The sequence below is a fragment of the Mustelus asterias genome, chromosome 18 (genome assembly GCF_964213995.1).
Source record: "Mustelus asterias chromosome 18, sMusAst1.hap1.1, whole genome shotgun sequence".
Lineage (NCBI taxonomy): Eukaryota > Metazoa > Chordata > Chondrichthyes > Carcharhiniformes > Triakidae > Mustelus > Mustelus asterias.
In genome coordinates, this window is record NC_135818.1 from 27,575,462 (window position 1) to 27,591,262 (window position 15,801).

General features: G+C 42.2%; 1 protein-coding gene across 1 annotated transcript in view; it reads left to right on the top strand.

Annotated features, from left to right (window-relative positions):
* Nucleotides 1-3: 3 nt before the first annotated feature.
* The window catches only part of ubr1 (ubiquitin protein ligase E3 component n-recognin 1), a 222,574-nt gene continuing 206,776 nt past the window's right edge, over nt 4-15,801 (top strand). Inside the window, exons 1-3 of the mRNA XM_078233618.1 lie at nt 4-140; nt 10,910-11,166; nt 14,003-14,081. Of these exons, the coding sequence (XP_078089744.1) occupies nt 57-140; nt 10,910-11,166; nt 14,003-14,081 (420 nt within the window). The 5' untranslated portion in view covers nt 4-56. The remainder of the gene's footprint in view (nt 141-10,909; nt 11,167-14,002; nt 14,082-15,801) is intronic.

Sequence of the window (15,801 nt, forward strand, 5' to 3'; positions counted from 1 at the left end):
AAGTGCCGGCGGGCGATGCCGGCCGCTAGCGGATTCGCTTTGCGACACTGGTGGAAATGGCGGATGAGGGGGAGATGGAGCCGAATGTCGGCGAAGAGCTGGGGGCCAGGAGTGTCCCGGAGCCCGAGCAGGTGGTTCGGGTGAGTCCGGGGCCATAAGCGGGCCGCGATTTTATTCTCACGGTCGGAAAAACCCTGTCAGGATGAGCACCGGGATCCGCCCGGTACCGAGGGTCAGGAGGAGTAGGGGGGAGTGCTTGTTCACCGTCTGCAGGAGCCAGTTAATGTCCATAAAGCTATTGGAATATCGACACTCTGGATAATAGGTGAAGGAAGGGGAATTCTTGAGTATTAGGCAAGAAACTAGCAGACATTTTCTTCAGTTATCGACAAGTGACTCGCTCGAGTTGATTGAACCCGGGAAGGGTTTAATCTCGGTCTGTTGATGTACCCAGTCGGTGTGTGCCTCACCTCCCTGTCTCTGTCCTGCGTGACTTTCTTTAACTCAACTAAGTGGTGGCGGAATCATTAAGCAAAACTACAATTTTTTTTTTGAAATCTGAGCTAATACACAGACCTTTCACAATGTGACGAGATAGTGTTTTCTTCACTTGAAGTCCCAGATGTTTTGAAAAGGAGTGGCCTGGCATTCTTTTTCTTTCAAATCGCATGTTCTTTCAAATTACTCTTTAAAATTACAGCTGAAATTTAAGTTCCATTTGTCATATTTTCCAGACAGTGAAATGGCTCTTTTTCGTTTTGAGTAAACTGAACTGGCAATGTTTTATACTATGAAATTCTATCTTATCCCTAATGTTCGTGGAGACCATCCAAACTCAGTTCCCCATATCCTAAATTATACCCGGTCCCCATTAACCATGTGTTCACTAATGTACATGGACTCCTGATTTGGCAATGTCTCTATTTCAAAATTCTCACCTGTGTTTTAAAAATGGCCTCGTCCCCACCACACCTCCTGGGTAATCTCCAGCCTCCTAATCCTCTGCGATCTGCTCTCCTTAAATTCTGCCCTCTTGTGGATCCCCGTTTTTAATTGCTCCATTAAACCCTGGAATTTTCCTCAACACTTCCACATCACACCCCCTCTCCTCCTTTAAGTAACTCCTTAAAATCTGCCTCTTTGACAAGCCTGTCTTAATATGTTCTGAAATGGCTCTGTGTCAACTTTTGTTTGATTGTGCTCCTGTGAAGGACTCTGGGATGTTTTTATGTGTTAAAGGTGCCATATACACATAATATTTTTTGTTTATACCTTAAGTAGACTGCTGTATACCCATGAACTGCAATTGATGATTTAAAATTGGTATTTAATAGCAAACTAGTGGTTGCAGGGGAGCATGGGTGGGTTGATGTGCAGGCAAAAGTGACGTGTTCCTGTGCTAACCGGTGAAGGGATTGTTCGGAGAATGTGGGCATTATTTATATTCTATCGCACTTCAAAAAAGCAGTGAAAAGAGGCTGTTTCAATCACTGTGTATATATCCTTTTTATTGTACCCATTTTCATTTTGTCCCAACATTAGTGTGCATATTTTAATGTCATTTGTTCAGTCATTAGTTTATTTATTTTATGCTTCCAGAGAAATTCACTAATCCTGAGTGATTTTGCTTCTCTTTTGCCCTACCACAGAACTGATGTTGTCTATTACGCACTATCGTCATCTTGGTTAAAGTCAGTTAATTCAGCCCAGACTGGGAATTGATCCTGATCCTTTACCAGTTACCATGGCTCAGTCCCACTCTGGAAGATGTACTTACATACCAGTTTAATTCTTAGAACCATGGAAAACTTAAAGCACAGAAGGAGGCCTTTAGGCCTATCTTGTTCATGCCAGGCCGAAGACACCCAGGTGCCCTTTCTAATCCCACCTTCCTGCCCATAGCCCTGTAGTTTAATGCACTTTAGGTGCAGGTCCAGGTATTTTTAAAAAGTGTTTAGGGTCTCTGCCTCCAGCACCAACTCGGTTTATTTTCCTTAAAAGCAAAATATTGCACAAGCTGGAAATCTGAAATAAAAACAGAAAATGCTGGAAAAACCTGTGCCATTTCTGCCAACTGATGCCATTACTACCTCCCCTCCCCCATATTAGCATTCTGTAGTGACCGCTCTATCCCTGACATCACCATCCCCTTCCCACAGCACTTTCCCATGTAATTACCGAAGATGCAACACCTGCCCCTTTATCTCCTCATGTTCAAGGGCCCTAACACAACACAACTAGGGGTGGCACGGTAGCACAGTGGTTAGCACTGCTGCTTCACAGCTCCAGGGTCCCGGGTTCAATTCCCGGTTCGGGTCACTGTCTGTGTGGAGTTTGCACATTCTCCTCGTGTCTGCGTGGGTTTCCTCCGGGTGCTCCGGTTTCCTCCCACAGTCCAAAGATGTGCGGGTTAGGTTGATTGGCCAGGTTAAAAAAAATTGCCCCTTAGAGTCCTGGGATGCGTAGGTTAGAGGGATTAGCGGGTAAAATATGTGGGGGCAGGGCCTGGGTGGGATTGTGGTCGGTGCAGACTCGATGGGCCGAATGGCCTCCTTCTGCACTGTAGGGTTTCTATGATTTCTATGATTTTAGGTGATGCAGCATTTCACTTGCACCTCTAATTTGGTCTACTGTATTCGTTGCTCCGAATGCAGTCTCCTCTACCTTGGGGAGATTAAGATGTGAAGGTGCTGGCGTTGGACTGGGGTGGGCACAGTAAGAAGTCTCACAACACCAGATTAAAGTCCAACAGGTTTATTTGGTAGCTCAAGCTTTCGGAGTGCTGCCCCTTCATCAGGTGAGTGGAGAGTTGGGTTCACAAACAGGGCATATATAGACACAGACTCAATTGCAAGATAATGGTTGGAAATGCGAGTCTTTACAGGTGCAGACAATGTGAGTGGAGAGAGTGTTAAGCACAAGTTGAAGAGGTGTGAATTGTCTCCAGCCAGGATAAGATTTTGTAAGACCAGGCAAATTGTGTGGGGGTTACAAGTTGTGTACATGAACCCAAGATCCTCATGTGTGCGGAACTTAGCTATCAGTTTCTGATCGGCGATTTTGCGTTGTCGTGTGTCTTGAAGGCCGCCTTGGAGAATGTTTACCCGAAGATCGGAGGCTGAATGCCCTTGACCGCTGAAGTGTTCCCCGACAGGAAGGGAACACACCTGCCTGGTGATTGTTGAGCGGTGTCCATTCATTCGTTTTCGTAGCATCTGCATGGTCTCGTCGATGTATCATGCCTTGGGACATCCTTGACTGCAGAGTATCAGGTAGATAATGTTGGCCGAGTTGCATGAGTATGTACCGTGTACCTGGTGGATGGTGTTCTGATGTGAGCTGATGGTATTCGTGTCGATGATCTGGCTCGTCTTGTAGAGGTTGTGTGGTGTCGTGGTCGCTGTTCTCTTGAAGACTGGGTAGTTTGCTGCGGACAATGGTCTGCTTGAGGTTGCGTGGTTGTTTGAAGGCAAGTAGTGGAGGTGTGCGGATGGCCTTGGCGAGATGTTCGTCTTCATCGATGACATGTTGAATGCTCCGAAGAAAATGTCGTAGCTTCTCCGCTCCGGGGAAGTACTGGATGACAAAAGGTACTCTGTTGACCGTTGTCCACAGCAAACTACCCAGCCTTCAGGAGAATGGTGACCACGACACCACACAACCCTGCCACAGCAACCTCTGCAAGACTTACCCGATCATCGACACGGATGCCATCATCTCATGTCAGAATACCATCCACCAGGTACACGGTACATACTCTTGCAACTCGACCAATGTTGTCTACCTGATACGCTGCAGGAAAGGATGTCCCGAGGCATGGTATATTGGCGAGACCATGCAGATGCTATGACAACGAATGAATGGACACCGCTCGACAATCACCAGGCAGGAGTGTTCCCTTCCTGTTGGGGAACACTTCAGCAGTCGAGGGCATTCAGCCTCTGATCTTCAGGTAAGCGTTCTCCAAGGCGTCCTTCAAGACACAACAACGCAGAATTGCCGAGCAGAAACTGATAGCTAGGTTCTGCGCACATGAGGACGGCCTCAACTGGGATCTTGGGTTCGTGTCACACTACCTGTAACCCCCACGATTTGCCTCAGCTTGCAAAATCTTACTGTCTTGGCTTGATACAATTCACACCTCTTTCATGGAAACCCTACAGTGCAGAAGGAGGCCATTCGGCCCATCGAGTCTGCACCGACCACAATCCCACCCAGGCCCTACCCCCACATATTTTACCCACTAATCCCTCTAACCTACGCATCCCAGGACTCTAAGGGGCAATTTTTAACCTGGCCAATCAACCTAACCCGCACATCTTTGGACTGTGGGAGGAAACCGGAGCACCCGGAGGAAACCCACGCAGACACGAGGAGAATGTGCAAACTCCACACAGACAGTGACCCGAGCCGGGAATTGAACCCGGGACCCTGGAGCTGTGAAGCAGCAGTGCTAACCACTGTGCTACCGTGCCGCCCTAACGTGTGCTTAACCTTCTCTCCACTCGCATTGTCTGTACCTGTAAAGACTTGATTATCTGTTAAGACTCGCATTCCAACCATTATCTTGCAATTGAGTTTGTGTCTATATATGCCCTGTTTGTGAACCGAACTCTTCATTCACCTGATGAAGGGGCAGCGCTCCGAAAGCTCGTGCTACCAAATAAACCTGTTGGACTTTAACCTGGTGTTGTGAGATTTCTTATTGGGGAGATTAAATACAGACTTGGTGACTGCTTTGCAGAACACTTTCACTTCGTCGACTAGCATGACTTCCCCAACCATCTGGTCACTAGCCATTTCAACTCAGCATCTTGCTCACATGTCCATTCTCGGCCTGCTGCAATGCTGTAGTGAGGCTCAACGCAAACTGGAAGAACAGAATCTCATCTTCTGATTAGGCATGTTAGAGCCTTCAGGACTCAAAAGTGAGTTCAACAACTTTAGACAGTCAACTTTCCCCTCCCATCTTGACTCACTCCATTTGTTTTCTGTTGTTCGGTTCCCCTGGCTGGTCTCAACATAATTCCACCCCTCCCCCACATGGTCACTGTCACTTCTTGTTCAGTTTTGCTCCCACTGAGCATTGACCTCTTCTCCTATTAACAAGTTTTGCTTTCCTACCTTTGCCACTATGAACACTCTTTAGTCCCTAATGGCACAGTTAACAGCTCCTTTGTCTCATGTCCATGATATCTTTGTCAATCTCTCCTTAGCTCTGTCCTAACACTGGCTTTCTATCTGCTTCTCTCCAAGTATGTAATTATTCACATTTCTATCTCTTTTCAGTTCTGTCGAATTGTCATATGGACTCGAAATGTTAACTCTCTTCACAAATGCTGCCAGACCTGCTGAGTTTATCCAGTATTTTCTGTTTTCATTTCAACCTTTTCTATACTTTCAAATGAATCTTTATAAAACTATTAGAATTTTAACGACATTATAAAATACTTTCAGTAACCTACAATTAAATATTTTTGTTAAACGTTTTGCCTGCTGGACTAGAAATGTCCAAAAATGGTCAGGAATCCTTTAAAGAACAACTTGAGACAAAATCTGTGTTCGCCATTAGAAGCTCTTAATTCTTATTTGATCTAGCAAGAGAGCTTGTTATGAATTAGATCTTTGGGTTAAGGATAGCAGCATTGTCCTATTATATCTTCAGTTTGCTGATCTTTAATAAGCAGTTAACTGAAGCTAGTTAAAATCAGTTGGTAGAATAGTACCTCGTTTGTATTGTTCTGATGAAGAAATATTGAAGATAGGAGCAGGAGGAGGCCATTTGGTCCTTTGAGCCTGCTCTGCTATTTATTACGACCATGGCTGATCATCCAACTCAATAGCCTTATCCTTCTTTGATCCCATAACATTTGATCCCATTCACCCGCAATCCGAAAAATTTTCTGTTCTGTCACAAAAGCTCCCTCCTCCATCTGTGGATTTAATCCGAGCACAACACATTGGAGTTTGCTTTTAAGGACAATGTTCGGGTTCAGGTGACATTCGCGGAGCTGTTTTGACTATTGCTGTCTTTCAAAATAAGATGTTGAGTTGTCAGGAGTAGATTATATTATGATCAGCTTACTAAATACAATTACACTGAAAACATATTCATTGTTGGATTTGAATGCAGAGTGAGTTAGCAAATGATTTTTCTTGCACAACAATATGTGTAGTTAATGTCTCTGAGTTCATTTCCAAAGTAAACTGATTAATCGCTTGCATTCAGAGAAGAAGTAGCTGACATCACTGAGTGGTAGCCTATTGTTTATCTCAGCAGCAAATATTCAATTAAACAGGGTGGCTGGTCTGCATGCCATTTTGAACTGGTTGCTGGAGGAGTAATCTGGAAACCTGGATTAATAATTCAACTGTTCCCCTTTGTCAAACCCTACACTATAGTCATTATGTCGTTGTAGCAAAAAACCAGATAATTCAACATTTATCATTCAAATTATGGTCACTAAGAAAGTGGATACTATTTGGAATTATTTAAAAAAATACTCCATGCTCATGGTATACTGGCTTATTGACTTATAAGTTTTAAACAGTGACATGGGCAATGCATTATTTGAAAAGCAAAATACTCTAGATTTTGGAAATCTGAAATAAAAAAAAGCTGGAAATACTCAGAACTGATCATATCTGTGTTAAAGCTTCTGGTAATTGATCTTTCTTAAGAATGCCAGATGCTGTCAGACCTGTTGAGTATTTCCAACATTTTCTGTTTATAATGTATTATTCCACCATGGCAGATCTGTAAGGGCATAAAGTCGCAGACTGAGGTAGGTCAGGGTTTAAGTGTGCCCTGGTCAAGGAACTTTGCAAATTGGAATGTGCTAGCCAGTTTCAGGCTGCAGATCTATGCATCATTAACAGTGATTCATATTTTGAATTAACTTGCAACATTATTAATTTGAGGGACAACCTGTGGAGTTTTTGTCCAGGTGACTTTGGGTATCTGGGGTCAGTCTGTTGGTCTGTTTCAAAGGAGGATTATGCCATCTAAGTATACAGCAACAAATAAATATATAACCCCAAGATTGAACTGGGCTAGGTTGTTTACCTTGCACTGAATTTAAAATCCTGTGGTAGGGTAGGGAAGGGGCCACTTGGCCCAGTGAGCCTGTGCTAGCCCTTTGAAAGTGTTATCCAACTGGTCTCACTCCTCTGCTCTTTCTCCATAACCTTGCAACTTTTCTCCTTTTAAGTACTTTTGCAACTCTCCCTTGAAGTTATTATTGAATCTGTTTCCAGTACCCTTTCAGACAGTGTGTCCCAGATCATCGTAGCTTGTGTAAAACAAATGAAACACAGAAGGAGGCTATTTTCTCCATTGTGCCTTTGCCAACTCTTTGGGGATGATGTGACAAAGATTACCTGAGATATCAGCCCCAGCAGATGTATTAATATTGATGTAAAGCTCCAAAAATGTTTCCTCAAAATTTATGAAGAGACTTGCTCTTCAATGTTATGTTTAACAAGCCTAGACTAGTGCTAAATTTTTTTATTTGGTCCAGGAATTACTTAAATTATGGAGTTTTTTAAATCTTTTAATTTCAGTTAATAGCAGATTGTGTTGTACGTTTATGCCACGCAAGTGTAATAAGTTAATTCTATGAAGTTAGCTTTCAAATTGCCTGTGATTAGTTTCAGACAAAACAGATAAACAAAAGCATTCTAGGAAAAATAGTTGCATTTATTTGGTGCCCTCCATGACCACAGGGTGTGCTAAAACACTTCTCGGCCAATAGTACATTTGTAATGTAGTCAAGTTTTAGTACAGCTGCCACCCAGTTACTTTCAGGGATTCGTTCCCTGGGAATGTGCTTCAGGTTACAGCAAAATTGAATGCGCTCATTAACAAATACAAATGACTGGGACAATTAAAATACACCTCAGCTGGTACAGATTCTTTCTGTGATATTTCATGTTCCTGCTTCCTTCTGTCCCCTTTACGTTCTTTAGTGAGGTACGGGAGTGTGGGATCAAGCCCTGACTCCTGTTGCTTCGGTAAGAAGTCTCGCAACACCAGGTTAAAGTCCAACAGGTTTATTTGTCGGCACAAGCTTTCAGAATCTCGCTCCTTCTTCAGGTGAGAGGTGCCTTTTTGGAGTCTCGCTCCTTCTTCAGGTGGTTCACCACCATTTGCTCAGGAGCAAGACTCCGAAAGCTTGTGCTGCCAAATAAACCTGTTGGACTTTAACCTGGTGTTGTGAGACTTCTTACTGTGCTTACCCCAGTCCAACGCCAGCATCTCCACATCCTGTTGCTTCGCCATACTTTTTATCTATTGCATAGTATACTGTGAGCTAAAGTTTTCTTTCTATCAAAAGCTTTACTCGGTGTACAGAACAAACAGAATGTCTTTAAAACTATCATTTTGGAGAGATTTCAGAAAGAACTTTATGCTTAGTTGCAAGCTTGCATTTGTCTTCAAATGCAACTCTCTGTATGCTGTAGTAATTAAATGCACTTTACTATTGCTTTGGAAGCAATCTGGTGTAGGAATAGCAAATATAGATATAATCAAATTTAATCTATGGCTGCTCTCACCCATCCAAAATTTGTGATCAGTTCAGTACACAGCAGTGAACCACAGCTTCTGCTGCCTATGGTTGCTTTCCTGGATCCTGGTAGACTAACCTTGTCTTTGCGTTCTCAAAGACCCTTTCCCTCCCAAAGTCCATCTCCATGGCAAAGTGGATCACAGTAAGAAGTCTCACAGCACCAGGTCAAAGTCCAACAGGTTTATTTGGAATCATGAGCTTTGAGAGCGCTGCTCCTTCATCAGGTGATCACATGCTCTTTTGTATCCAAGAAGAAATGCTGATGAGCTGTTCTTGAGATCCTAATTTTCTTTATCTTGGAAGTGAACAGACCGTTTGAAGCACAATTGTTTTCAACCTGACATTCTTCTCTCTCTCTTGTATTCTCAACTATACACATATATATGGAGCCAGGGCGAATCACAGTCTCTGCCCTGTGAAAGTGGACAAGCATGACACTCAGTTATATTAAACTGTTACAGTGGTTCATGAAGGTGGTTCACCATCACCTGCTCAGAGCAACTAGAGATGGGCTATAAATGTCATCCTTACTCGTGACTTCCAAATTAAGAAAGTAGTAACAAATTTCCTGTTTATGGCAGCTGGTGCTCACAAGTACAGTGCATGCATCAAAATAGCATTAGCATGTTTTAGAACTGCAGGATGGAAAGTCCCAATGCTAGTAGCATATTACAGAAAGGAAAATTAGGTGGTTCCCGTATTTGTTCTGTGGTATTCAGAGTTATTCTTTTATGGTTATGATGTGAATTACTGGTTTTGGTAAGATATGTTATCGTAAACGCCCTATCAAATTGTACAAAAGAAACCATGCTATAACACAAAGCTTTCATAGAATCCCTATGGTGCAGAAGGAGGCCATTTGGCCCATCTAGCTGCAGAAATTCTCTGACAGAGCATCTTAGTCAGACCCTATACCTGTAACCCCACCTATTTATCCTGCTAAATTCTCTAACCTATACATCTTGGGACACTAAGGGACAAATTAGTATGGCCAATCCACCTAATCTGCACACCTTTGGAAACAGGAGCACTCCAATGAAACCCACACAGACATGGGGCGAACGTGCAAACTCCACACAGACAGTCACACAAGGGGAATTGAACCCCAGGTCTCTGGCGCCATGAGGCAGCAGTGCTAGCCACTGTGCCACTGTGCCACCGTGCCGCCCTTTATAAGAAATGGTTTTAAAACACTTATAGACTGTAAGTGCTTAAACCAGCAATAGTCTAAGCTATTCTGATTTTTCTTAAACTTCTGCTAAGAAACAGTCAACAGTTCAGGGAACCCAACTTAAGTATTGCTGAAAACAAAAAGCATGCTGCCAAAGCTTTTCACCTTGCATTCATCTGGACAGATTCACAAGAATACCAAATTTCAAAGAGAACAACAACACTTACACTGAATGAGAAAAGAGTGCTGAGTGGCAGAGTTGTTGCTACCGTTTGAAAGACGTGCTGATTAGGAGCATTAACCTGAACTGGTGCCGGAATGTGGCGACTAGGAATTTCACAATTTCATTGCAGTGTTAAGCCTTACCTGTGACTAATAAATTAACTTGCTACGGAAACAGTTAACTACCAAAGCAAAAGCAGAAAATGTTGGAAACTCTCAGCAGGTCTGACAGCAGCTGTGGGGAGAGAAGAGAGCCAACGTTTTGAGTCTAGATGACCCTTTGTCAGAACTCTGACAAAGGGTCATCTAGACTCAGCGTTGGCTCTATTCTCTCCCCACAGATACTGTCAAACCTGCTGAGATTCTCCAGCCTTTTCTGTTTCTGTTTCAGATTCCAGCATCCGCAGTATTTTACATTTATCTTCTTGGTTAACTCCCAAGCTTTTGTTTAAATTCAAACTATGTAGGTCAACTCTGGTCAAGGCATTTCCCTGGGGAATGAACCAGGGAATGGCTGTCCCCCAAGTTTTTCTTTAGTTAAAATTGATGTTCCCTTCGAAATTTGGCATTCTTGTAAATTTGTCCTGATGAGTGCAAGACAAAAAGCTTTGACAGCACATCTCAATTCCTCAAAGTGGTCGCACTTTTTTTTGCGTCAGAAAATGGTGTTCCATTTCCAAGGCATGAACACACAATCCAGGCTGACATTTCAGTGCTGTATGAACAAACAAAACTTACATTTATGTAGCACTTTTCATAATCTCAAAATGTCCCACATAGTTTGCAATTATTTAGTGTGGAGCCAGATCCCACAAATACCAATGAGATAATAATGTAATTTTCATTAATGTACAAGGTATGAACATTGTTGGCAAGTGACTATTTGGTACAGCAGGTAAGAGTGGGAAGTTTTGGTTGCAACTGACATTTACTTTTCTTCACACAGAATTGGCAGGAAGGAGTTGACTTGTGTTTGGGGATATATCAACACCTGAAGCAATATGTACCTCCTATGCATTGCTCGGAATCAGATGTCAAATCACCTGAGGATGAACAGGCCTACCAAATGTTACTGCAAACCTTGGAGTGGTTTCTGTTCGGAGAAACCCCAGCAGATGGCTTTGCAAAGCTGGAACAAAGCAATAGTTCTTCACAGCTCTGTGGCCGAGTTTTCAAAGGGGGAGAAACTACGTATTCTTGCCGGTAAGAAGTTGTGCAAATTGAGCGCATTATTCTGTTTCTGGACTTTATAAATGGCTTTATCCCTCTTGCGACCGATAGTGTTCAGGCGCCTTTTGCTTGTTTCCCGCTGAATTCAAAGGCAGCTGAAATACTGTTACTTTCTGCAAAAGAAATCCAAGAAAGGAAAAAATTGCTTCTATATCACACCTTTTACTATCTCAAAGCACTTTATATTCTGTGAAGTACTTTTAAAGGGTAATCACTTTTATGGGGAAATTCAACATTTAGATTGCAAACAACAAGCTCTCTCAAAAAGCAAGGATGCTATAATGACTAAATAATCTGTCTTTATCCATGTTGATTGAAGGATAAATATTGATTAGGACACCAGGGAGTGCTTCACTGCTTTTTACATGAGGGCGGACAGGGGCTTGGCTTACTATATCACTTGAAAGGTGACACCTCTGACAGTGCCACGGATAATTATGAACTTTTGAAAGTCTTTAATAGTTGAAATTAGTAGTTGGTTTGGAGTACTTTCTCATTATGTGAAGCCTTGCTGAATTTCGTAGCATTTTATAATATGTTTCAGGAAGAGCATGTCTCTCCTGAGTGCCATCATGATCATGGTCATAATCCCATAATTCAAGAAAATCTACTGTTTTTCAAATGTTAACATGTTGCCAACCAATCCCACTGCATCCTATGAATACAATATTCACATAGCCGATTTGCCACCTTATCAAGTCTTGCTGCTGTTGATCCGAGTTAAAGTGGTCGCACTTTTTTTGAGTCAGAAAATGGTGTTCTATTTCCAAGGCATGAACACACAATCCAGGCTGACATTTCAGTGCTGTATGAACAAACAAAACTTACATTTATGCAGCACTTTTCATAATCTCAAAATGTCCCACATAGTTTGCAATTATTTTGTGTGGAGCAAGATCCCACAAATACCAATGAGGTAATAATGTAATTTTCATTAATGTACAAGGTATGAACATTGTTGGCAAGGTCAGCATTTATTGCCCATCCCCATATAACTGGTCCACACATTCACTACCCCCTGACAGAGGAGGAATTTCCTCCTTCAGAGGGTAGTGAGTTTGTGGAATTCTTTACGCAGAGGGCTGTAGAGGCTGGGTCGTTAAGTATGTTCAAGGCTGAGATAGACATTTTTAATCAGCAAGAGAATCAAGGATTATGATGATAAGGTGGGAAAGTGGAGTTGAGTATTATCAGATCAGCCATGATCTCATTGAATGGTGGAGCAGACCCAATGGGCCGTATGGCCTACTTCTGCTCCTATGTCTTGTGGCCTTTTGGTCTGCGAGGTAAATTCAGAAGTCAGTTAAAAGAGTCAAACACATTGTTTTGGATCTGGAGTCACATTTAGACCAGATCAGGTAAAATCCTTCCCTGAAGAATATTAGTGAATGTGATGGATATTTTGACAATTTCAATTTGCAGTTCTGTTGTTGCAATACTGATTGAAGCTTATTATTCTGTTTTATTCTAGTTTCATTCAATTTACTGTATTTAAATTTCCCAGTTGCCATGAATGAACTTGGATCTTCAGATCATTAGTTCAACACCATAATCACCATGTAAGAAATCTCACAACACCAGGTTAAAGTCCAACAGATTTATTTGGTAACATGAGCTTTTGGAGTGCTGTTCCTTCATCAGGTGAGCTGATGAAGGAGCAGTGCTCTGAAAGCTTGTGATACCAAATAAACCTGCTGGACTTTAACCTGGTGTTCTGAGACTTCTTACTGTGCCCAACCCAGTACAACGCCGGCATCTCCACATCATAATCACTATGAGGGAGAAATATTGACAACAACACCAAAAAGAACTTGTGTGCTCTGCTTTAAATTTTAACATAGGATCTTTAATGTTCACCTGAGAGAACAGCTGGAGCCTTAGTTTAAGCTTTAATTGTGGCGATGTAGGGCAGAGCGCAGCTAGAGTGGCCAACTAAATACAAAGTTAAAATAACAGTTTCTCCTTCCGTTCTCTCTAAATCCATTCATAATTAACTTCCCTCTTATTTCATTCCAGTGTAATGCAAGCAATCAGTTGTGGCCTCTGCCTTTTTTACATCATGTATACATGACAAAGAGCAGGATTTGTCTTTCATACGTTCATTTACAGACTTGTGGTACTGAAGGAGTGTGCTTTACAGTCAGTGGTTACCCCATTTCAAAATTACTTCTTTGGCTTTGGGATGTGCTGAGATCATGAAAGATGCTATATAAATGCACATTTGTTTTTTTCCAACACTTGACTTCCTTTCAGCATCTCTCAACAGTAATGCCACCAGGATTGGAACTTCAACAATATGAATATTCTTATGGTACCAGAGACGAGGGGCTTCAGTTATGTGGAGGTATCCGAAGCGAAGCAAGGGTTATCTTTTAGAAGACTGAGGGATGATGGAATAGAGATACTTAGAATGGTGAGGGGTTTTAATAGAACAGATGGGGAGAAAAAGTTTATATTGGCAGGAAATTCGGTAATCTGAGGACTCTGATTTGAAATAATTGGTACAAGAATCAAGGAGATGAGAATTTCTTTTTGTTAATGTAATGTAATGATTTGGAATAAACTGTCTGAAAAGGTGATGGAAGTAGATTCAATAACTATTAAAAGGAAAACAGATATATACTTGAAGCAGTGAGATTTAAATGCTATGGGGAAAGAGTAAGGGAGTAGGACTAATTTAATAGCTCTTTGGAAGTTGGCCTGGCATGATGGGCCAAATGACTGGCTTTGGTTGATTCTGTGACTGATGAAGAATGTCACAAATATGGTCAGAATATAACAAACAGTTACTGTACCATTTTTATTACAGAGACTGTGCAATAGATCCCACGTGTGTACTATGCATGGATTGTTTCCAAAACAGTGTTCACCGAAATCATCGGTACAAGGTATAGTATGTTCTGCTGCTTGTGTTTCTTTGTGTTGCATTTTAATTTTATTTGCGAAAGCGTTTAGTAGTACTTGTAAGACGTTTTGTTTAGAAAAAAATCATTCTTAGTGTGTGGACCTTGTTGACAAAACTGGTATGTATTGTCCATCACTACTTGTCCTTCAATTGCGTACTCATGTGCTTGAAGGTGCTCCTACAGTTCTGCTGGGTAGACAATTCAAGGATGCAGTCCAAACAATCATGGAGGATGTTGTGTGACTTGGAGTTGATGGTTGTTATGCTCCTGCTCCCCTTGAACTTAATGTTGGCGGAAGCCCTGTGTTTGGATGCTGTAAAACTAACAGGAATTCTTTTTAATGAAATCTGTTAGATTGGATATGTATGCATTTGAATTTGCACCTGCTGCTTTTGGTCATCTGCTGAGAGAAACGGCCAGGGAACGTAGTTGCTGTCAGCCTAACTGATTATGCGCATATCAGTACTGAAGAAGCCTGTCTGTAACTCGGACTCCCTCTGTACCTACTAATATTTCATGTGGGGGGAAAAATTAAAAACTGTATGCTACCATTGCTTGGTTTTAGGGATTGTCTGTAATGCAGTTACATAGCTGAGCAATTCTTTACTTTGAGTTGATGGGCAGAATTTTCAGATTTTCTTTTCAAAACAACCAGCAGGAAAAGCGAAGGGCAGCTCACCAGCTGTCCTGCTGGGTTTTCCCTCCATTTTTTGAACGCTTTGGGGGAAAATAAAGTGAAGAGGCAGGCCCCACACAGAGTCTGCCCCACCAGCAACCATTGCCCTCGGCTCCTGAAAGAAAGGGAACCTCGACCTAAATAAATATAAAAAAGGAGCACAAACTTATCAGAATGATAATGTGCCATTAGAACTCAGTTCCCTGTTGCCAGCTTTTTAGAATTAATACTGGAAGTACTCAGCAGGTCTGGCAACCAGCATCAGGGGAGAAAGAAGGCCGAAGGAAGTGGTGAAGGGACAAGTAAATATTGGCAGGATCCTGAATAGCTGTCACCCAAGGAGCAAAAAAAACTGAGTGAAAAAAAATAAACCAGCAAAGAAAAGCTCAATGAAAGAGGGGCAGAGATGCAATCTAAAATTGTTGAACTCCATGTTAAGTCCAGAGGACTAAAGTGCCCAGTTGAAAGATGATGTGCTTGTGTTGAGTTATATTGGAAAAGTGCAGGAGTCTAATGGCAGAAAGGTCCGAGTGGGAGCTAAGTGGCGAATTTAAACGAAAGGTGGCTGGAAACTTGTGCTCGCGCTTGTGGATTGAACTGAGGTGTTCCACAAAGCGTTGGTTGAGGACAAAGGAATGCTTGAGTGCTAGTATGGTAAATACTAGCCATACCGAGGACTGCTCTCCTCCCTGCCATCAACGCCATCAGAACCATGATGCATTTCTCCTTGTCCTCAGCTTCCACCCCACCAGTCTCCATATTCAAATCCTCTGCCATTTGTACCTGTGTGCTATTGGTTGTGTGACTAAACTTACATTAAGGAAAGATTGGTTCCTCTCTTACTCCATGAATGAGCAGTGAATTTATAACATGGTAGCAGAGAATAAACATCGAGATGTGATGGTTGGAAGCAAAATTAAGAAGTTCTATCTCTATCTTCTGACAAAAGTACTGCTCCTGGCAACTTCAGCACCTGTCACTGGCTGTGCCAGTTTTATGGATCATGGGAGCAGCAGATGTCGCATC